This window comes from Galeopterus variegatus, unplaced genomic scaffold, assembly GCF_000696425.1.
Source record: "Galeopterus variegatus unplaced genomic scaffold, G_variegatus-3.0.2 Scaffold422, whole genome shotgun sequence".
NCBI lineage: Eukaryota > Metazoa > Chordata > Mammalia > Dermoptera > Cynocephalidae > Galeopterus > Galeopterus variegatus.
Window position 1 is genome coordinate 404,570 of NW_007726533.1, and position 23,194 is coordinate 427,763.

General features: G+C 50.4%; 1 protein-coding gene across 1 annotated transcript in view; it reads left to right on the forward strand.

Annotated features, from left to right (window-relative positions):
• Positions 1-5,995: 5,995 nt before the first annotated feature.
• The window catches only part of TRPM1 (transient receptor potential cation channel, subfamily M, member 1), a 135,195-nt gene continuing 117,996 nt past the window's right edge, over positions 5,996-23,194 (forward strand). The window contains exon 1 of the mRNA XM_008568542.1: positions 5,996-6,115. Within this exon, the coding sequence (XP_008566764.1) occupies positions 6,041-6,115 (75 nt within the window). The 5' untranslated portion in view covers positions 5,996-6,040. The remainder of the gene's footprint in view (positions 6,116-23,194) is intronic.

Consider the following 23,194-nt stretch of genomic DNA (forward strand, 5'->3'; position numbering starts at 1 on the left):
AACGATAGTAAATGGATGACAAAGGCATTATCCCTGAAGGACATGGGATCAGCGGAACACTGCACACCACTGGAGGAGTGCCCACAGCGCTGAGGACGCTGTGGAAATAATGTTTCCTAGAACAGAATAACACAATTTTCCAGATTGAAAGGACACATGAAGTGCCTGCCACAATAGATTTAAAAATATACCAAGGTACATCATGTTGAAATTTTAGTACATAAGAGATAGAGTGACAACTCCTGGGAGAAGAAAAAGTAAATCACATTCAAAAGATTATGAATCAAATGGCATAGCACTTCTTAGTAGAACATTGGGAACTAAATTTAATGAAGCAGTGTGTTTGGTACTTTAAGGAAAATGATTTTCAGCCTAAATTTTATACCCAAATGATCAAGCAGATATGAAGGTGGAATAAAGACATTTCCAGATACACAATATCTCAAAAGAAATGTATTTCCCATACATCCTCTATCAAAAACTATTGAGCACTGCTATGGTTTGAGTGTGTCTCCAAAAAGTCCATGTATGGGAGCTGGATTCCCATTATGGCAGGGTTGAGCAGCAGGGTGTTTAGGAGGTGATTGTATCATGAGGACTGTGTCTTCATGAATGGACTCATCCACTCGTGGAGTAAGGGGCTAACGTTTTGATGGGTGAGCATGCTAACAAGTGTCCTTGCCCGGCCCTCGCCATGTGATACCTGTGTTGCCATGGGACTCTGCATGGAGTCCCCACCAGGAAGAATGTCCTCACCAGATGTGCCCCCTGGACCTTAGGCTTCCTGGCCTCCAAAACCATAAGAAAGAAATTCCGTGTCCTTATACGTTACCCAGTTTCAGGTATTCTGTTGTCAGCAACAGAAAATGGACTAATACAAGCACCAAGCACAGAAGCAAACCAAGAAAGAGGAAGACCTGGGTCCAGGAACAGGGGACCTTACACAGGAGCGAGGTGAAGGTAAATCCCAGGAAGAAGGTCAAAGCAACTTCTAGTACCACAGCTGGGAAACAAACCCAGAGAGCAGCCGCATTGAAGCAGCATTGTTTCCAAGAAGGAAATGAAGGCAGGGGAGGCATATGTCAACAACTTGACAATACTGAGGGTAACATTATAGGCGAGGCACAGAATTTAGAGATAAGTTAATAATTAAAACCTAAAACTAGTTAAATGAAGGAAAATTTAGCTACTATCAACTTCAGGCAAAACAAAAAGCTGAGAGGAAATTATAGTAACACTATGTGAATTATAAATAAATAATTTCATAGTCAGAGTCACAAAAACACTAAATACTGATTTCCTCCAGAACTAAGATACCACCCCATGAGAAAGACTTCAGGAGTGGAAGCGTGGTTGGGGAACGGTGGTGAAGGTTGACATACAATATCTATCTCTATCTTAATATGTATCTATCTTTCTTTAAAAAAGTCAATAAATAATATCTAAAGCTGAAAAATTAAGAAATAAAATTAAAAGCATGTTATTTAAAATATGAAGGCAAATCTGAAGAAACAGATAAGTGAATTAAAACACGGGCCGGCCCGGTGGCGCACTGGATAAGTGCGCCACTTGGGAAGCGCGGCGGCGCTCCCGCCCGAGGGTTCGGATCCCACATACAGACCAGTTCCCGCTCACTGGCTGAGCGAGGCGCGGGAGCAACACCGAGGGTTGCGGTCCCGTTGCCGGTCCCCGGTCTGGTACGGGGGCAACACTGAGGGTTGCGATCCATTGCCGGACACGGAAAAAGACAAAAGACAAAAAAAAAAAAAACTGGTTATCTTGGAGGGCAGGAGATGGGAGGGAAGAATGAGGCAGGTTCTGTGATTTTCATTGTGGGTCACCTAAGTGTTTGTTATACACGTGCATCATTTCGCTAAACATTAAAATAAGAATTAAAACATAGAATTACTATGTATCATCTATACTTTTCTCAGTGGTCACATATAAATTCACACAATAGATCAATTGGTATAGATAAATAGATATGCTAATATCTCTATCTTTATCTCTATCCATACATATTTTGTTTTACAAAAAAATTACATCATACTATATACACCTTTCTATACCTGTGTCTTGCTTTCTATAACAATAAATTATGGAAATCCTTCCAAGTCAACTAGTATTGACTAACTTTAAAAAAAAATTTTAAATATTATTCCGTGGTGTGCAGGTACCACCATTTATTCAACTCTTTCTCCTTGGAAGGAGGCTGACTTTGTTTCCAGGTTTTTGGCCACTACAAACAACGCTGCAATTAACATCCATGAATATATATTTTTACATGTTACCATTTTGATTTCTATGGGATAAAGTCCCTGGAGAGGGACTGCGAGTCAAAGAGTATATGTACTTCATTTTAATAGATGTGGCTAGACTGATTTCCAAAAAGTATTCAAGCAATGAATGAGAATATATATTTTGTCAAGGTCTCCTTTTATGCTCTTCTGTAAAATTTCATCATTTTCTTCGCATAGATCTGATACACTTCTCCCTAGGTTTATTAACAGGTGTTTTATTGTTTCTTTTACCATTTGATGGGAATTAATTTCTAATTAAATATGCTTGAGGATAGGAAACCTATTATTTTATTCTGTGTTGAGCTAGTATCTGGAAACCTTGCTGAAGCCTCTTATGAATTCTAATAGCTTGTTTGCTGGTTTTCCTGACTTTTTATGAGCAGCTAGTTTTTTCTATTCCTTTCCAGTATTTATACTACTTCTCTCTTTATCTTGTCTTACTGTATTTCTGCATTGGTTAGAACCCCCAGAAAAATGTTGACCGATTATGGGTAGAGCAGGCATTTGTCCTTGATGTTGATGAGAATATTTCTAATATTTCACCAGTTAGCAGGATAGGTGTCTACAGTTGCCTCCGGTAGGTAACTGTCATCAAGATACAGACATTTCCTTGTTTGGTTGCTGAGAGCTTTTGTTTGTTTGTTTTTGTTTTAACAAGGAATGGTTGCTAAATGTTGTGAAATGTGGGGGATTTTTTGCCTTACTGAAATGGACCATATGGCTTTGGCAGCTACTGAGATGATCATAGGGCATTTCTTTGTTAATCTGTTAATATGCTTAATTATATGAGTGGATTTTCCAGTGTTGAGTCATCCTTGTCTTCCTGAGAATAAGGTGTGCTGTGCTGGTCATGTGGTGGTGTTTTTTCAGCACTAGATTCCATTTGTTACCATACTGTTTACACATTTCTACATCTATTTTCACACGTGAGCTAAGGTGCCCTCTTCTGGTCTGGTTTGGGCAATAGGATTGTGCTAGCTTCATAAAACAAGTTGGGAACGTTTCCATACTTTTTTTTATGATCTAAAACTTAAAGAAATGACAGAACTAAGCTACTGTGCACCAACAGATCTGGGGCAGGCCCCAAGGGGCTCCAGGGAGGGTGGCACATGTTAACCAAGAAACCTTGCACGTGTGTGAAATGGCCAACGTCAATGCCCACAGAGCACGGCAGGTGCAGAGTGGGCCCCAGCCTGCGGGGCTGATGCTGTGAGAGGGAGAGGGAGGCAGAGGCAGCACCTTAGAGGGCATGAGGATTTGGGTCAGTCCTAAGCCCTTGGGGGCTTTAAACAGAAGCATTATATGACCAGGTGGGCATTTTTCAAAGATGACTCTTTATGCATAGGTGTAGTTTGGATCGACCTTCAAGCTGTGGGAGACCACAATACAGAGACAGCTAGGGTAGGGCTCCAGGGTGTGAAGGTGTCGGGGACTCCCAGGCCTCTGGCTTCCTGCCTTGCTGATGGGTGCCCAGCACTGAGACAGGAAACCTGGAGGAAGACCACGTCTGAGAAATAGACCCGAGAGTGGGGCGGGGGTGGGAGACGTGCTGAGTTTGAGACGCGTGTCTTTGGGCTATGCAGATGCGGGGTGGGTGATCTTCTGGGAATCCAGGTACAAGGTGCAGAGTCCAGAAGGGGGTCAGGGCTGGAGATGCCACTGGGGAGTTATCAGACGGTGAGGGAGCTGAGGGCTGTGGTGAGGTGACCCACGTGGGAGCGAGGAGATGGCAGGGCTTGCACTGATCCTTAGGGGACATCACCACTACAGTTTGGGTGCAAGAGGCCGGACCATGCAGGGTGCTGAGGATTTGCCTGAGGACAAGAAAGAAAACCAGGACAGCATGCAGCTGAGGCACCAGCAGCACCCGATCCTTCCACGAGGCCACAGAACATTGGGACTAAATGCTATTAAGTTTAGCCGCACAGAAATCTTTGGTCCTCCCCCAGACCTGCTCCACCCGCAGCCTTCTTCGTCACACTTGAGGTGGCCCCATCCTTTCAACAGCTCTGGACCAAAGCCTTGCAGTTCTCTGACTCCTGTCTTCCCCTCACACCTGCACCCAATCCCTCGGCACATCCTCTCAGTTCTACCTTCAAAAGCTCCCCAGGGTGGAACTACCACCCTGCTCCAAGCTGCCACCATCCTGGTGCTGGGCTCCCCGTTTCTGCCCTGGGCCCTCCGAGTGGCCCACCATAGAAACCAGTGTCCTTTTAAACTGCAAATCAGGTCATGAATTGGAAACAAAACCCAGAGTCCTTAGAATGGCCTCCACGGCCTGCACACTCATCACATGGTGGCCCCCAGCTCCTCGTGCCCTCCCTTCCCTCCACCTGCACCTTCCTGTTGTTCCTTGCACATGCCGGGCACACTCCAAGTCAAGGCCTTTGCCTGGCAGTGCTTGTCCCGACCCCTGCGCAGCGTGCTCCTTCTCCACCCACCGCCCCCATCTTCCTATTACAGCCACCCCAGCCCGCCCCTTCTCCTGGCTTTCTCTCCCTCGCTGACACACACCACCTCCAGCACACCATGTACTCGATCCTTTAAGGTATCTGGCTCCCACATGGTGACCTCGGCTCCAGGAGGGCAGGGCTTCTCACCTGCTGTCACTTCTGAGTCCCCAGCACCTGCTGTATGCGGTACCTGGTCCACAGCAGAGACTCGGAAAATGTCAGTCGAATGATTGTAAGGGGTGATAAGAGATGGGGGCGGTGGGGAACAGAGAGCTGGCCCTGCCCGAGGTGGGGCTCCCCAAGCTCCTAAGCCAGACCCCAACAGGCCAGGTCCTCCGCGGCTGAGCAGGCCTCCTGGGGCAAGAAGCCAGACACCAAGGTGGAGGGTGCTGTCTGTCCCTAAGAAGTCATGTGACAACAGGAGTGCATGGCCTGTCCTCTCTGAGCCTCAACCCATTCCTCTGCACCTCGAAGGTGACACATGTGCCAGAAGGAAAAAGGAGGGTGGGCAACACTGACGACGTGCTCAGGGCCAGGCTCGGGGTAGACTTGTGGAAACAGCTGCACCTGTCACACGCCTGCAGCAGGGCCACAAACAAAGACCCATGGCCCCACCTGCCTTTTATAGAGGCAAGGCAGGCACGCCAAATAAGAAACAACAGCAGCACAGAATGGACTGGCATCCCGACATAGGATACAGACAAAAAGGCAGCCGTTTCACTCTCAAGTTAACAGTGGAGAAAATGCTGCACTTGGCGGCTTGCAGGAGGGAGCCGTGACCCACAGGCTGGGCCTGGTGCTGGTCCTGCTGTGAGATGCAGGCAGTCCCCCATGGGGAGTCTGGAAGCTGTCCTGCGAGGTAGTGGAGATGCCAGCGGAGGGGGCTGTCTGCTGTCGCGATGTGCCTTTATGGACACTCAAATCCCTCTCTTTTGGCCACTCTTTGCAGCCACCACTTTCTCAAAGTAGATTTACTTTCAATCGCCATTTGCTAAATCTGTGCCCTATAAGCCTTTGGGAGATGGAGGATTACGCCTGATTACAGATGTTATAGAAGAGCCCAGCAGCACTGGGGGTGGGGGTCGGGCAGAAGGGGCCAGCGGGAACCAGCACACGCTCCTCCTGGGCTGACCCAGCTGCTGGCTGCCAGCCTCACCCCAGGCTCTGGGCCCCCTTGCCTAGCCACTGGGGCTACCGCTGTGTGTGTCCCTCGGCCTCTGCCCACCCAGGAAGTGGGTGGCCCCCCTGTAGCAGGCCCAGCCACACCGGGATGCAGGAGGCTGGCTCATGGGCTCCCTGAGGAAGATGAGCAGCTCCTTCAAGCGGGGCTCGCTCAAGAGCTCCACGTCGGGGTCCCAGAAGGTGAGTGAGCTCTGCCAGCCTGTGGGCAGATGGGTGGAAGGACAGAGGGACATTGGTCTCCAGCTCTACAGTCTCAAAGTGCAGCACTAGTGGGCTCCTGTCCTCGCAGACTGTGTCAGGGTGGGTGTGGGGGGGTCCCGCATCAGGACCCTTTCTTGGGAGGTGGCCCCACATTTCCTGCCACTGTGTCCAATGTCCATGATGTCATCTGGGTTGCTCCCATCTTCAAGTGGCCCATGGTGCACACAGGTGGCGTCTGGGTGGGTGCGAGCTGGCAGATCCTGTGGCCGTGGGCACAGGCATCACTGCCCAGGAGCTGGCAGTCGTGGAGTCTCGCACCACTGGCTGTCCCCATGATGCGGTGCCCTTGGCTGTCTGCAGCCGGACCTAAGCTTGCCCGTGATCTATGGGAGCATTGTGCAAGCTCCAGGGGATCCCAGATAACTCAGGTGTGAGCCTTGCCCTCAGGCACAGGGTCTGGCAGAGGAAAGGAGACAGCTAATGATGCCACGAATGGAAGGGAGGGCGAGGGGACCCTGAGTGGGGGGCAAGGAGCAGCAAGTGGCTCCCAGGACTCTGAGCAGGCTCTGGGGAAGGGTCTCTCCCACACCCAGGGCACAGCCTGCACCGTGTGCACAGATTTGAACCTTAGGATTTGAATCTTAGGTGTGTTTTCCCAGGTAACTGTAAGCCAGCCCTAGACACAGTGGCCCTGGGCACCCAGGGTTGCCTTAAATGACCATTTGAGCCCAGGGGGCTGGACCACCTCACCAGGCCACCACCTCACCCTGATGTCTTCACTGCCCTTCAGGAGGGTGGGAGGGCCAACCAGGAGCCCACCCTGGGCTACCCCTGAGGCCTCTGGACACTCCTTGCCGAGCCCAAGGGACTCCTGCTTCTGCCAGGCTGCTACCCCCTGTGCACCGAGGCGGGGATGGCAGAGGAGCTGGCTGGCAGCATCAGGCCCTGCGTGGCCAGAGAGGGTGCCTCCCTTCAGCAGCCCTGCTGAGCACGCCCACCTGCTGCCTGAGCCCCGAAGACAGGGTGGAGCCGGTGAACGACCTCAGAAAGGTTACCTACCTGGGCTTCCCATGGGCAGGCAGCTGGCCTGGCTGCCATCTCTGGTCTATAAAATGGGATGAGAGGACAGATGTCGAGTCAGGTATTTGCAAGTCTCTGACATCCCATGAGCCTGAAAAGGCAAATCGAAAATATTGAAGGTTCTCTCTTTTAATAAAGAGTTAAAGCTCACTTCTGTTTCAAAATAGGAAAGATCCATCCTTTGGGGGGCTCAGTAGGGGACAGGCGAATCTGTCTGCTTTTGTGAGTGTGTGTGTGTGTGTGTGTGTGAGCATTATTTTTAGAGATGGCACACACCCATCTACCTGTGTAAATTAACGTTTGCAAAGACACCTGTGTTTGGCAAGAACAAGAGACTCACAAGCCCTAGCGTGCAGCCCAGGGCCACGTGGAGCCATGTGTCCTCTCCGCCCCAAACCCAAAGTTGGTCCTTGCTGTTCTTGCTGATGTACTCTGAAAAGGAACCGGCTTTTGTTGTTCTTGAATTTGGTGCCTTCTATTGAGCTCTACCTTATGCATGGGGGAGCCCCACACATTGTAGTTTGTGGGGTCTGGGAGCTGGGAATTCAATGAAAGGGGAGGAGGTGAGAAACACTTAGACTTTGGTCAAGACTGAAAAACAACACCGATGTATACACACACACACTCACAAATGTACACACTGTACATTACCTCAAGTCCCAGAACAAGGGTGCCTCTCCCTTCTGAGGTGACCGCACCCCGTGCTGGTGCTGCCAGACTGCTGCAAAAACTCAACACAGTTAAAAGTCTTACCAGCATAGTTAGCCCTAAGGCCTATTTATAACAGCCCTCCAACGAAGGAGTGAAATTTCCCGATGTAAGAAAGACAATACCTACTGCTTTTAAGGCAGCTATTCTCTAAGGAGGTACTAAGAAACATCCAGAAAAGCACACGGGCACAGGGTGGACTGCTTTCATTTTGATTTCTTGTGTACTTAGCCTCCCTTTGACATCAGTAGCTCAGTGACAGTGCCAGTTCCCTGTTTCCTAACTGAACCCGCCCAGTGTTGGCTGGCTGAAACACACCAGCTGCCCCCAGGGAAAAGCAGACACAAAGTACACTGTGTGCAAGTCTCCCAAGGGGCCATCTCATCTGGACCTCAGTTTGTAAAAGGCAGGTTTGACTGTTTGTCCATAGCAGGTTGGCTCTTCCCAACTGCGAAGCTCCCCCTTTGGTCTTAGACCAACGGGGATGCACAATGTGGAGTCCTGAGGCAGTGAACAAAACCTGGGGGACCCCCAAGATTCATCCCGCAGCAGCCTGCCGCTGGGAGTCCCCACTGGCAGAAACAGTCCCTCTTCCAGGAAAAGCCTCCAAGTATTCATGTGGGAGATGGAAAATATGATTCTTGTCTAGCACTTTCATCCCTGACTACATTTTATTTTGCTAAAAGATATAAAGTCTGGAGTTGAAGAGCAAGGTCCTAAACAAAGTTAAATAATAGTACAGCCCAGCAATTATACCCTACAGTCTGCCTTAGAAAAATCCTAGCACACGTGCACAAGGAAATGTGCAAAAATGCTCGTATCTGCATTGCATGCTACAGAAAATCAGAAACAGCCAAATAAGGCTGGGGGTCAGCTCAGCTGGGTAGAGAATGGTGCTGATAACACCAAGGTTCAGGGTTGGATCCCTGTTCGGGCCAGCTGCCAAAACAAAAGGAAAAAAAAAAAAAAGAAACAGCCAAATGGTTCATCTGTAAGGATATGGGTAAGCTTTTGTTTATACAAACAATGGAATACTATGCAGCACTTAAAACGAATGAGCCAAGTCACCTGTATGAACATAGATAAATCTCAGAACATGTTGTTGAATAAAAAATAAGCCCTGAGGGCCAACCCAGTGGCTCACTGGGGAGAGTGCGGAGCTGGGAGCGCAGCGGAGCTCCTGCCGCGGGTTCGGATCCTATATAGGGATGGCCGGTGCGCTCACTGGCTGAGCGCGATGTGGGCGACACCAAGCCAAGGGTTGCGATCCCCTTACCGATCACAAAAAACAAAAACAAACAAAAAAAATAAGCCCTGAAAGCACACGATTTATAGAAAATCTAAAACACAGAAGGAAATTCTAAATAAATATGGGCAGACTTCAAAAGTTTGTGGAAAAGTAGAATTGAAAGATGCACGAGTCTCTCCGTGAACTTTGTGAAGTGCCCTCAGTCATACATTTCCTCAGGGTGCAGGTGGTGGCTGTATCTGTAATGCCCATTCTCTCCCCCCTCCCTTCCTTCTTTCTTTCTTCCTTCCTTTACACTTTTTAAGAGAAAAAAAAAAAAAATACAAGCATGGGCACATATGGAAAGTTGTATGGTCTGTAAAACAGGATTGTGGGTCTTCACCTATTATATTCATCTTGCCTATGATTGGAAATCAAAGGAATGTTTTCACCTTTTAAAAATGTTTTACACTTTTGAAGCAAGCCATGGGGAGAGCGAGGGTGAACCAAGGTGTCCTGAGGGGGTCTGTCCCTACTGCCGCTCAGCCTCAAGGGCTCCCTCCTCAGGTGCAAACACACGACAGGGTGGCGCTGTGGACTCGCCCTTGCACGTTGGAGCTTCCTCCCCTCGGTCCGGGGGGGGCTTTGCTGGCCTTAGAGCTGCAGGTCCCCCTCTGCAGCCCTGCCACCCTATGGTTAGCTGTGGCAGCAGGCATGCATCTGGCTCACGGGTGGGGGACGGGGGCTCTGACCTCGATAACCAGGTCCCTTGGGGTCTGCAGTGCTGGGACCAAACAGGGCTCCTCCCGAGGTCACGTCACCCCCACTTCCCAGAGGGTGGAACCTAGGGAGGTTCTGTGCACACTCACAGCCAGCATTTGGAATCCACTTGAATGCAGAATTCCACATGCAAATCCAAACCAGTTCCTGTCCCCTCTGGCAATGCCTCCATTCCCCACTCCTGCTCCTCAGTAAATACCTCGAAGGTAACAGACCCCATCGCACCATCCCCCAACTCTCTATGGGTTCACATCACACATGGAATAAAATCCAAAATCCTTCTGTGGTGAAAGACCAGATGTCCTGTTAAATTTTCAGTCCATTCGAGGGACCAATACTTTTATACAATGCAATAAAAATGAATTGCTAAAAAACAAAATTTTAAAAAGACACACAAAAGGGCCAGCCCGTGGCTCACTCGGGAGAGTGCGGTGCTGATAATACCAAGGCTACGGGTTCGGATCCCTATATAGGGATGGCTGGTTAGCTCACTTCGGAGAGTGTGGCACTGACAACACCAAGTCAAGAGTTGAGATACCCTTGCCGGTCATCTTTTAAAAAAAAAAAAAAAAAGACACATAAAACCCAAGGCCTAGGGGTTGTTTTTAATTATTAAATTCAACAGACATTCATTGATTCCTTCAAGTTGCTAAAATCACATCTGAGCATAGGCCCTCGCTCTCCACGGACACTCTGCTTATGACCAGTGGCTAGCAGTCTGTAGCCCTATGCTCGGAGCACACTTTGAGTGTGAGGGTCCGGGAGACTCTGCACAACCCATTCAGTCCTCAACCCCCTGAAGCAGGGGCCCTGGTTCCCTCTCAATCTAAGGAACATTCTTAGGGGTGGGGAACCTTGTCCAAGGGTTTTTTTTCCCAAGGCCCTACAGTTGGCCACTTCCAAAGGTGCATCTTCCAGGCTGGTGGTGCCCGGCTGCTGAAGATGCCCTTTGTGCTGAGTCCCAGGAGAACTACAGCTGGGCAGGGCCTGACCCAGCAGCCTCCGAGCTGAGCAGGGGGCCCCACGTCTGTGTGAATATAGGGAACTGGGGGGGGGGCACTTTGACCCCAGGAACTGGCCACTCCTGAGCAGCATTCCTCAAGCAACCAACCTTGGGAGAGGGGCACAGGGCCTGTGTCATGTGGTCAAGGGCCCTTGAGTTGGGGGGGCATGCCACGGAGGGCTCCCAACTTGAGGATAGGCCAGCTGGCCATCACATATTCCCTTCAGCCATGTGACAACAGGTCTTCCTGGGGCCAGTACGTCCAGACCCCTCTCTGGGACTTGCCAGGGTCACCCCACCTGTTGAGGAGATGTGAGGCCAGCAGCTTGCATTTCTTGCTCTTGCATATCCCGCACTTTTAGCCCAGAAAGTGCATCTGCTTAGTTCCCCCACTCTGAGGGGCAAAGGCCTCAGACTAGGCCAGGAGGGTAGGAGGAAGAGCAGGGAATGGGCCAGGGTCATTGGACAATGCTCCCTGGAGTGCTGGAGAAGAGGAGAGAGAAGAGACTGTGAGGATGACAGAAGCTGAGGAGGCTGCCCCAGAGGGCAGTACCCAGCCAGGCTGGCCAAGGACGTAGACAGGGGAGGGAACCCGAGCTGGGCAAACAGGTGTGAAGGAACTTGGTAGCACTGTGGGTTTGGCCAGAGCTGAGAGGAACCACTGGGCTGGATCGTGCTGGTGCCTGTCCCAAGCTAAGCCCTGGCCAGAGCCCCCCAGGCCCACTGCATCACCAGCACAGCCTGGAGACTTTCCATAGGGTAAATGCTCAGAAAGGGGAACCTCTGTGTACTGGAGCTGTGTGACCCTAGGCAGGTCCCCCTAGGCTGCGGGGGAAGGAAGCAAAAGTAGACACTTGGAAGGGAACCATGCCAGGCAGGTGGCAGCCCTGTGAATTCTGGGGAGGATTCTGGCCAGAAGGGTTATGAAACACTTGGCTGCTTTGTTTAGTTGGCCTGAGAGTGAGGGAGAGGGGTCACAGCCATGAGTAAAGATCTGCAAGTTGCACATGGCTGCAAGCAATTGGGGCAAGCCCGTGCTTCAGGGCCCCCGAGAGGTCCCACCACAGTCTATCACCAAGTGCACCCTGGGAACACCAGCCCCCAGGCATGCCTGGCCCCAAACCAGAGAGACCACACAGTCCCCTGTTAGAAATTGACAACATTAGCAACTAAAGGCTCTGATAAGTCCTGCAGGAAAGAAACCTCTGTTTAACACAGAGTTCCCTATACAAACCCTTTCCATGAAAATTCCGTCTCCATTTTTGGAGCCGAGACCAGGAAACACCAGTTCGGCTGTGGGAAATGCAGGGTTGGCTCAGCTCCCGAGGATGGAGTGGAGAGTGGGCTTCACTCCTGACTCCCTGCACAACCAGTGACAGGGGCTCCTCCCTGTTAAGAAGGAAAGAAAGACAAACAAGAAAAAGGCTCTGTCAGGCCGGCCCGGTGGCGCACTGGAGAGTGCCCCGCTTGGGAGCACGGCGGCATCGGATCCCATGTGGAGACCGGTTCCCACTCACTGGTTGAGCGCGGTGCGGGCGCAACACCGAGGGTTGCGATCTCGTTGCCGGTCCCTGGTACGGGCGCGACACTGAGGGTTGCAATCCCGTTACCGGTCAGTAAAAAAGACAAAAAGGGGAAAAAAAAAAAAAAAAAAGGCTCTGTCGATGAAAGTCACCACCGAACTGTCAACATTCACCAACAGAATATTTTCAAATTTTAGAATTGACAAACTTAGCAGGATGTCAAGGCAGAAGAGGGATTTTAAAGATGCATGTGACAAGCCATAGCAGCCAGTGTACCCCAGGGGCTTCCTGCAGCTCTCAATTCATCCTCAAAGGAGAGCATTTGGTTCTTACACAGGGTACATTACACAAAGCCAGGGTGCAATTGCTAGAATACTTGAAATTTTTGGTTTCTTAAAAACAACCAGAGAACACACACACCACCCCTCATCCAAGCTGGGCTGCTATTTCTTGGGAATATAGCTAGAGGTGGCTCCTCAGAAACCAAGGTAAACTCTGGTAAACTCTCCTAGCTGGCAGGGACTTCTGAAAGCCACCTTCTCCCACCCACTCCCACCCCAAAGCCAACAGGGGCCTCTGGTCTCCTCTGACCATTCACTTATTTCCCAGTGCAGCCCGAGGATCCCCAAGTCCCACCCCATGCAGCTGGCAATCTGGAAGCATCCATGTGCTCCGGGAAGGGCCAGAGCCCCTGCCACAAGGTCCTTACTCCTGTCCCTCTAGCTCCACCCTCCCTTCCCCCTTTTAGGAGCAAACAGCCATTCCGGGACTTGCTTCCTGCCTGGCCTCCCCAGCCCTCATCCAGGTATCGGCACCTTGGCACCTGCCCAGTCCAGTTCCCTCCCAGGCAGAACTGTGATGCTAGTTATTAGGCTAATGAAGCATTTTCCGCCTTGGCCTGTCCAGGTTGGTGGTGGCATACACACATGTACATTTTCACGTCAAGTGTTCAGCCGCTGTCAGCCCTCAGGGAGTGCCCTTCCACTCAGGGAACACACCTGGGGGTGTTGCCAGGTGTGCTGTGCAGGGAGTATGCAGGCTTCCCAGGATGCAGGGAGGGGAAGCAGGTCCCCTGGTGCTCTCCTGGCTGCCACCAGCCCCGTCCCCCAGCAAGCCTCAGGGACCTCCAGGGACCATCTTATAGACGACAGAACTGAGGTCAATGTGGGCAGTATCTGTGTGCTGGTAGAAACCAGACAGCCACATCCTGCTCCTCACAGCTTCCAGGAGGATTAACACATTTGCTCCTGGAGGTGAAGTAATCAACATCCCTTACAGCACCAAGCCCCTGAGGGTTATTATCTGTGTGGGGTGACCACTCTGAAATTTACTCTGAAATTGACGTGTGCACAGCACTCCTAGCTGCTCTTTTGTCTTTTTATTCTCTCTGGTGAGGGGCATGAGCTCTGTGATGAAGAGTTTACCTTCCCTCCTTCCACAGAGCAAAGCCACTCCTGCACAGAGGGGGCCTGGAAGCTCCACTGAAATCCACAGCCTGGCAGTGGACAGATTCATTGCCAGCTGGACTTTGATTTACACATTCAGCATTCCCTCCCACGCGGGTGCAGCTGTCAGATTTGGAGCTACAGGGCTGTGCCTGGGACACCAGCACTCACCCTGGCTCATTAGCACATTTCCAAAGTTGAGGGGGCCAGGGCTCTGCCATCCTTGCACATACTATTCAGATCCATTTCTTTTGAGGATCTTTGAATCTGAAAAGTCGTCTTGTGGCTTTGTCCCTTTGTTAGACCCTTGAGGTTAGCCTGGACTGCCCCCCTCCCCTGGCACGTTGTTGTGAAGATCTTGGAGAACACCGGGGACATCTCTGTAGCTCCCGCTGTCCCTCTTCTGCCTCCCTCTTCCTGGCCATTGCCGACATTTCTTTTATTGGTGTTAGCACTTCTGCTGTCAAACCAGCCCCAACCAAGATTTCAGCCCTTAGCAGGTCAAAAGCCATACACAGAAGCCATTAACCAGACCCACCAGTACCAGAAGGCAGTCCAGAGGCTGCCCCCATTCCGGGGGGTCTCAGCCCCTCTATCTGGCTCCTTTCAAAGCAGCTCCCTCCCCAGGAGTGTCCTGGCTGCCAACAAAAGTCATAATTTTTTTTTTTCCACATCAGTCCATTTGTGTCCTTGGAGATGGTCCCTTGAACGAATGCAGGTAATTGTCTAGAGAGGACCCGAATTATCCTGAGCAGCACCACACGGTCTGGCAGTGTCTGCTGGCACCCAGTGGGGCTTGCTGGCACCCTCGTTGACTCTCAGCTCGGGGACTGCACCAGCAGCTGCTCTGAGGAGAGCTTGGCCTGATGGGAAAGAATTGCTAGAATTCTCGGTGCAATTTCCCTTAGTCCTCTCTGGACCTCGGTTTCCTCATAGATGGCTTTGCATGTGCCTTTTCACTGGAAAATTTCTTGCTTTCTACACAGTTTATGCCATACCCTTGTAACAAGTCACAGAGTTAATTTTTAGAACACCTACTGAAAGGCCATCAGAATCCCATTATCAGCTAGTGAGGTGCTGGTGGCAATGTGGCTGGGTTCTTTGCTATGGTCCTCTGCAAACCCACCCTGGTGTTTGCCTAAAGATAAAGGTAGACCATCATTCACTCAACAAGCACATCTGAGCCCCGCTGTGCACCCAGCAGTGTTTTTGGAACTGGGGATCTAGCAACAACAAATCAGAAAACCACACTGTCCTCAGCAGAGGATGAGCAACTGCTAAGGAGAAAAACAGCAGCCGAGGGGCCAGGATGTCAGGGAGGGGCTGCACCCAGCACAGCCTGGAGGACGTGAGGGAGGCAGCCACGCAGACACCTGCGGGAAGAGCAGCTGGGCAGAGGGAGCAGCCAGCAGGTCTGGTGAGTTTGAGGAGACTTGAGAGGGGCAGACGCAGAGCAGGGAAGGGGAGAAGAGAGACTGGTGGGGAGAGTCTGGGGCAGGCCCTGTCAGCTCTGCGGCCACTGTATGGACTTTTACTGCAATTGGCTTTGACCTAAGATAAACTTTATTGATTTAAGAGTAAAAGGGGCTTGTCAAAAGAGACCAAGAATTGGGAGTTTTTTTTACGAAGTTGAGTTAGTTGTCACCATGGTAACATTGTCAACTTTAGAAGCAGCCAGACCTGACCTGTGATGATGGTAAATCACCCAGCAGAGGGTGAAGACTGGGTTTAACATACATAATACAAAATGACATAAATACAAAGTGACATGACATTCCACACATTTGGAAGAAATGCTTGCTTGAAAAATAAAGTGCTACCAATGCCTTCTAAATTTAAGTGGTGCTGTGACACGTATGGCAGAAGACTGCAGTCCCTTGTTCCAATGGCAAGCATGGAAGGGCTGGTGTGCAGAGGGACGGACATGTGGAAACATGGAGCCAGTGTCTGGGCCTCTGGGCACCTCCCGCTCCCTTGGTGACCCCAAGGAGACCTGGATGGGGCAGCCCATGCAGAGGAAGCACCACCAGCCCCTCCCCTGTCCATCCTCCCAGAGATGACTGCACCTCCCTCTCAGCCCCACAATGGACTGAAAAGCCTGCACACGGCCAGGGCAGCCACACACTTGTCTTCACTGCAGAGAATCACACAGTTCTCTCTCTGCAACTTCACTGGTGCTCCACTTACTTTTTCAGGGGTGTCCCCACACATCAGTAGATTTAGATCTAACTCTCTTGCATTTCTGCTTATCTCATCCACATCTGTGTACTTGAGTATAATGGAATCTTTTCTTTTTTAATTCATTTTTAGAATTTATATATTTTTAATTTTAATTTTAATTTTAATTTTATTTTTTTGTCCTTTTTAAGACCAGCCGCACTGCGCTCAGCCAGTGAGTGCTGTGAGCACACCGGTCATCCCTATATAGGATCCGAACCTGCGGCGGGAGCGCTGCTGCACTCCCAGCGCCGCACTCTCCCAACTGCGCCACGGGCTCAGCCCTATATTTTTAATTTTTAAATTGACAAAAATTGTATATATTTATCATGTCAACATGACGTTTTGAAATATTTTAATAGGGTCTTTCTTTTTTCCGTGTGGCTTTCTCCCTTCTTCCCAGGAAGCTCATGTTAGCTACAGTGGCGTGTGACCTGCCATAACTCTCTGCTCAAGTGGCGTGTATAGAGTGTGCACACATATCTAGGGGTTTGTCAGTGCTTGCTTTTAAAGATGGGATTGTAGGGGAGGGAAAATAATTTTCTCCTCCACCCTTCATGAGTTCTTAGTCCTGTAAACAAAATCATATTAACAGGAGAAAAACAGAGGTTTAATCACATGCAAACCTCCTGTGTACATGGGAGATAACCCAGAGAGACGAGTAAAGAGTAGTCTTGGGACAGGCTTAAATACTATTCATTGTCTCTGAAATAGAGGAAAAAGGGCATGGAGAAGGGCCCAGTTAGGGGAGTTGGGCAGGAAAAGCACAAGGGTGAGGTTTGTTGTGCCTTCTCGTTGGCTGAGTTTCTTGTGATTTAGAGCCAACCTTCTCTTCCTGGAGCAGAGGAGACGCCTTACAAATGGAGACATCCTTCACAGTTTTAAATTTCCCTTACAAAAGGGTAACTTCTCCTCTGTTTTCAAAGCTTTTCCTGTGTCTGCAGTTTCCCAGAATAACCAGCTTGATAACAGTCCTTATGCCATAGAAGCCTATTTGGGTGGTGTATTCTCATCTTCTACAGACATATTTTGGAGCAGCATGTCCTGAACCCCATCAGGATTATAGTAACATGCTTCTCTGCATTTTAAAACATAGATGATTTAAGAGTTTTAGATGCAGCCCAACCCCTTCATTTGAGAACACTGAGGCCCAGAAAAGGGTGACTTGCTGAACTCAGCAGGGCCTACTTCTGACCGAGTGGTCCCGCCCAGCCTGCCCTGTCCCACTCCTGTCCCTCTCAGCAGTTCAGCCACAGGGACCTCCCGCTGCTGCTGTCCACCTGTTCAGAGAGCGGCCTTTGCACTAGCTGCTGCCTCTCCTGAGGTGCTCTTCCTGGAGAGCCCCCGGCTCACTCATTCAATTACTCAGCCCACCCCTTCTGAAACTGCCACTCCCAGGGCCTCTTTTCCCTATTTATTTCCCCTTGTAGCCCTTATCACCACCTTATGTGATGTATCTACATTTACTCATTCTCAGGCCCACTGGCATAAAAGCTGAAGAGAGCAGGGCCTGCCCACCTCTCATGCTAGCTCAGAAAACGCCATTCGGCTTGCAGGACTCCGCCAGTCCGGGAAGGTGTCCACCAACGAGGCCCTCCGCTGGGCTGGGTCTTTGCATCATGAGCATTGGGGTTCTTTCCCTGCAGTGTCCTTATTGCAGCCAGTCTCCCGGAGTCAGTGTCTCTAAACCCCTCCGTGGTCAAAGAGACCGTCTGGGTAGGATTAGGAGCAACGTGAGAGAGATGCACCTGCATTCCAGTTCACTGGCCCCTGACTTATGCTGGGTGATGTTCAAAGTACGGAGCAGGAGGCCTGCACCCAAAGGGGATTCTGTAGCTAGCCACGGCCTCCTTCCCTAGGGTCTTATGAAGCAAATGTGCTTTTTAATGTTAGTTACCACGATTACTAGTAAAAGGGACTGGGCTGGAGGTGTTCGAGGCCCTCATTTCACTGGGTAGCCAGTGGCACTCTATTACAGTATCAGGGCTCCTTGCCTACTAAGTAAAAGAAATGGACAATACCTGTCCATTTGGGGACTGGAGCACTGAATCAGAGAGCCAAGCATGTGCGGTGCCATCGGGGGTCACCCTAGGGTGGGCCGATAAGTCCCCAGGGCTGAGGCTGCTGTGAGCTGGGGGCGCACAGGGCCTGGGGCTCGGCTCGTGGCCTGCCCAGCCTGCCCAGCTCAGCCCGGCTAGGCACCTTCCACTCTAATGCTCCTCTGGGGATGCGCTTCCTGCGCCCTTCCCACTCTGGAACCTACTGAGCCTGCTTGCCTGGGGCCTGGCGGAGCCCCCAGCACTCCACTCAGGCCCAGGGAGCAACCCCTGTACCCCTCCGTGAACCCCTCCTGACAATGCACTCCCGGTGGGCGTGGGGCTGTGGGGAAGGGGACCTGGACCTCTCGGGGAGATGGAGTCCCCCCAGCTGGGAGGCCAGAGGAAGAACAGCAGCTTCTGGGGCCACCATGGAGAGGACTGGTGATGGAGAGCATGTGCCTAGCTGTGGGGTCACCCTGGTTGCAGATCAGATCATGGCGCAATCCCAGGACCATGGGCGAGGGCAACGTGGACAGATAATCCCCATAATGGCCCAGGAAGCCGGCGGCAGCTGGCTGGGACTAATGCTCCTTAATATCTGCTTTCATGTGATTAACGGCTGTGGATAAAACCTTGATCCCGGGAAAGCAGGCCCGCCTGCTAAGCCTGGCCAAGAGCATCACTTTGGTTATGCTGGGAGCTGGCAGTCATTTCAATGATTTACATTTTATCCAAGCCATCATTTTAGTGTGTAAGGAAAATAATAAAATAGGGAGGGAACTAAATGCAATGAGATCCCAGAGAAGGGACAGGAGGGAGATGGGGATGAGCCTGGTGTTGGAGGTCTGAAAATGGCTGGGGGCCCAGTGTCCACTTCCCGGGCCACCCGTTCCCCACCCTCCATTCCCACCTCCCTTGGGCTCCCACTATTTCCCCAGCCCCGCCCCCCTGGACCCCTCCAGGCTAACCTGTAACACGATGAGTTTCTGCCACTATGTAGTCTTCACATCTTTTCTCTGTGAGTGACTCACTTACTTTTCACACTGACCTGTAAACAGCAGGGAGGGTGCAGAAAGGTCAGATGTCAGGCAGGATATTGAGGCAGGTCCTGGAGGCCCCAGATGTGCCCTGCATTAACCCTTCAGTTACTGGTTCATGGAAATGTGCCCAGGGGTTGCAGGGAAGTTCCAGGGCACCAGGCAGCTCGGGGCACAGGCTACTTCCTGACCTGTATGGAAGCATCCTGATCCATTACCACCCAGAAGTGCATCCCTGCTGAAGGCCAGTCCTGCTCATGACCTGGAGGAGATGGGTGCTTTGGTTCCCAAATCTCAGATGCAGAAACTAAGGCTCAGAGAGCTCACCAAAGCTGCAGGACGTCCCTGTCAGAGCCGCCGCTAGCTGAACTACAGATGCTCTTTCTGCTCTGCCAGTGTGGTCTGCCAGCACCTACAGCCATTGCTCTTCTGCAGGATCTCACTGGTTCTCCAGTGTTCTCTATCCTCTGGGCCCTGAGGGGTACCACACACATGTCAGGTGCCCCAAAAGTGACCACAGACAGCTGACACACATCTGGGCTATGTTTAGCATATGCTAAAGTTGTACATCAGCATTGTCCTTGATCCACATGTCATTTACTCTTTTTGCTCCTCCACTCTCATTTATAAGACCCGTCTAACCAATAAATAATATTAGGTTGAACCATTTTGTGTAGGTCAAAAATTGTCACATGGCAGCAATTTTCATGTATTTTTTAGGGAATTAGCGAAGTACAGCAGGGGGTAAAGTTGGCTCTGGAGGCAGCCAGGTGAGGGCAGCAGAGAGCTGAGCCAGCGGTGCTCACAGGCCTGCCTGTCAACTGAGCTGCAAGAGAAGTGGCCCTTCAAGGCCCTTCTGGATGTTCCAAAGTGGAGAGGGCTGGGCGGCCCGGGTCCCTTAGCTGGAGAGAGCTGACCAGCAAGCATGAGGCTGGGCACTAGTGCTGCAGTGCTCGCACTGTCAGCTCCTGGGCTTGGGTCTCCTGCCCAATCCAGCCCTGTTAACCCAGAAGGCAGAGCCTCTGGGACAAGGGACCTGCTAAGCCCCAGCAGCTCCCAGGCTCCTCCTGACCACATTCCACAGTGCAGAGATGATGCAGCACGTGGCCAAAAGCAGTGTCGCACAAACCTCCAAAGGCTGACACCCTGCCCCCTGCCTGCAACTCGGCCTTCCTTTTCACTCCTGTGAGCTCCCAATGAGGCCGCCGCCCAAACAGCATGTAGGCCATTGGCACTGGATGCACATTCCCTGGGTTTGAAGGAGAGGGGCTTCATCAGGATTGGTTACAAATTTTGCTGGGTCCAATGCAAAATAACAATCCTGGTCCCTTGTCAAAAATCATTAAGAATTTCAACTCGGCAAAGCAGAGGATAAAACCAAATGCAGGACCTTCCTGAGGGCAGGGCCCCATGTGACCACACTGGTTGTCTGACCATGAAGCCAGCCCTGGCTTTTGTCTTGAGCCTAAGCCTGTCTGGAGTGGGGTTTGTGTGGACAGAGGCTGACTTCTGGACATCCACCTGTGCCCATCAGTGATGCTGTGGCTTCGTAGCTCTGGAAGCAGAGAAGACCCGGCACAAGCCTGTCATCGCTATCCAGCATCACCCTCCCCCAAATTGTGAGCAGGGAAGGGGCTGTGGCACCTGAAATCAGAATGCACCAAGCTCTTGAGGCTCAGAGACATTCCCTGGAGAAGTGGGGAATGTGCCACACAGGTGTGCAGCTGTACAGCCTGGCCAGGTGACAGTGGCCAGCATTCCTTAAGTTTCATGAGTTCCAAGGAGCAGGGCTCAGAAGAATTCAGAACAATGACAGATGATACAGTTCCAAAAGAGAAAGATCAGAGAAGGACAGGGGAGATGGGCAAAGGGCTGGAGCTCAATGGAAGCTGCAGTGTGCAACCCAGGACAGGGAGATGGCAGCGCTATTGGCTGGTTTGGTCCCACAATTGCTGAATTGTTGAACATTGATTGGTGTTGGTTGTTGAATACTGTAAATATCACTCCTGGGTGGCAGCAGGTTGGTTCCTCCCAGGTACAGTCAGCAGTCCTGGTGGACACATTCTGGAGCTTGTCACACTGGTCAGCACAGTGGAGAGTGGAGGCCCAGGCCAGGGTACATATGAAGTCCTGGGTGGTAAAGATCTGGTTTCTGCCCTGGCTTGGCCATAGACCAGCTGTATGATGTCAGCCAAGTTACCACCTCCCTGAGCCCCAGGCTCTTCATTTGCAAGACCAAGGAAAGGACCCAAGCCTTTCTTACTCACAGGATGGAGATGAACTCCAGGCATAAACCCTATTAGCCATGGGGCCCCAGGCATCACATCCTTTTAACACTTAAACCAAGTTGGTTTGAGTCTTCATTTCCCTTATCCCAGGAGGCCAGTGCCTGCCCCAAGACTGCTGGGGATCCCTGGGTGCTCCCATTCCACAGTCACAAAGCAGCGAGTTCTTGATGCTCACCCTCATCTTCCTCCCCCCAGGGCCTCCTGAAGCTCCTACAGCTCTCCCTTCTTACCACCTATCCCTGCCCAAGTGGGGAACTGAGCCCTTTGTGACCTCTGAAATAAGCCCTTAGCCAAGGCAGATGGATGAGGTCAAGTGAAGGTTTGGAAACAATTGTGGTTCCCAAAAGAACTGTTGGCATCACCATTTCCCTGTCTTGGGCTGCCCTTAGCTGCCACAGAGCTCTGGCTTCTCTCCTACCTTCCCCTGCCCACCCCATTCTACCTCCTTTCTTTGTGGAACTGTGTTCTTTGTCTTTGTTCCAAATTCTCCTGTTTGAGCCTTGCTCCTTGGAATCCTGCCTTCCACAAAATTTAGCCATTAAGATACTTTTCTGCCAAACTAAAGGCCATCTGGTAGGCCTTTGACAACTTTGAATTGCACCCAGATGGTAGCTGCCCACAGGAGGCCCAGAGTGGCAGAGACTTAGAAACTAACATGTAACTGACAGGTCATTCAAGGAGATTCCATGAGATATGCTTTGCTATGGCCCCTTCTCCATTTCAAGGTCAGGAATCACCCAGAAACTCAGGAGGAGTGGGAAAATTCAGGGCTTCAGTCTGGGGCCTTCACACACTAGTTCTGTGAAGCAAATTGCTTAACTCCTTGATTTCCCCATCTGAGAAATGGGAAGGATAGCACCTTTTCTGCTAACTTCTGTGATTGTTGTGAAGATCACAAGACATATACATTTGAAAATGCTTTGTAGTCAAGACATTTCATCTCCAGCTAACACCTGATAAAAATCTTTCAGCAACTCACCCCACCCACCAGCATCAGCTTCCTCCTCCTAGCTCCTGGCCCACACCTCCCATCTGTCCCACAGTAAGAAGCCATAAGTACGTCTAAACCTGCCTAGGGTAGGAGAGTTCTGAAAGGAAGAGAGATGGGGTGGGGGAGAAGGAAACATTTACTGAATGCATGAGTCCTGTGTGCACATGCATTGATGACAGGAGGTACCCAAAAGACAGAACATTCTGCTACATGTGCTTTGCAATGGCCTCCTGCAGTTGTTGGATACAGTCTTCTATGAACATTTTTCAGTCAGCTTTGTTAATTGTGTTATTCAAATCTGTACCCTTCTTGATTTTTTTGTCTGTTTTATTATCAATTACTAAAAACCATGTGTTTAAATTTCTCATTGTGATTTCCTCTTGTGATTCTGTCAATTTTTGTTTTGTGTATTTTGAAGCTATGTTATTAGGTGCATACACATTTACAAGTCTTATAACACCCTTCTTAATTGAATCTTTTCTCATCTTTTTATCTTAGTTATTCTTTTTGGCTTAAAGTCTGCTTTGCCTGAGATTAGTTATTTTTTCCCCCATCCTTTTGATTTCAAGCTCGATGTGTCCTTATATTTTAGGTGTGTGTTCAGTAAATAGAATATGGTAGTTTTTCTTTTTTTTTTTTTTTTTTTTTTTAAAAAAAAAAAAAAAATTTTTATTTTTTTACCAAAAAATTTTTTCCCATCACAAAAAAAAAAATTTTGG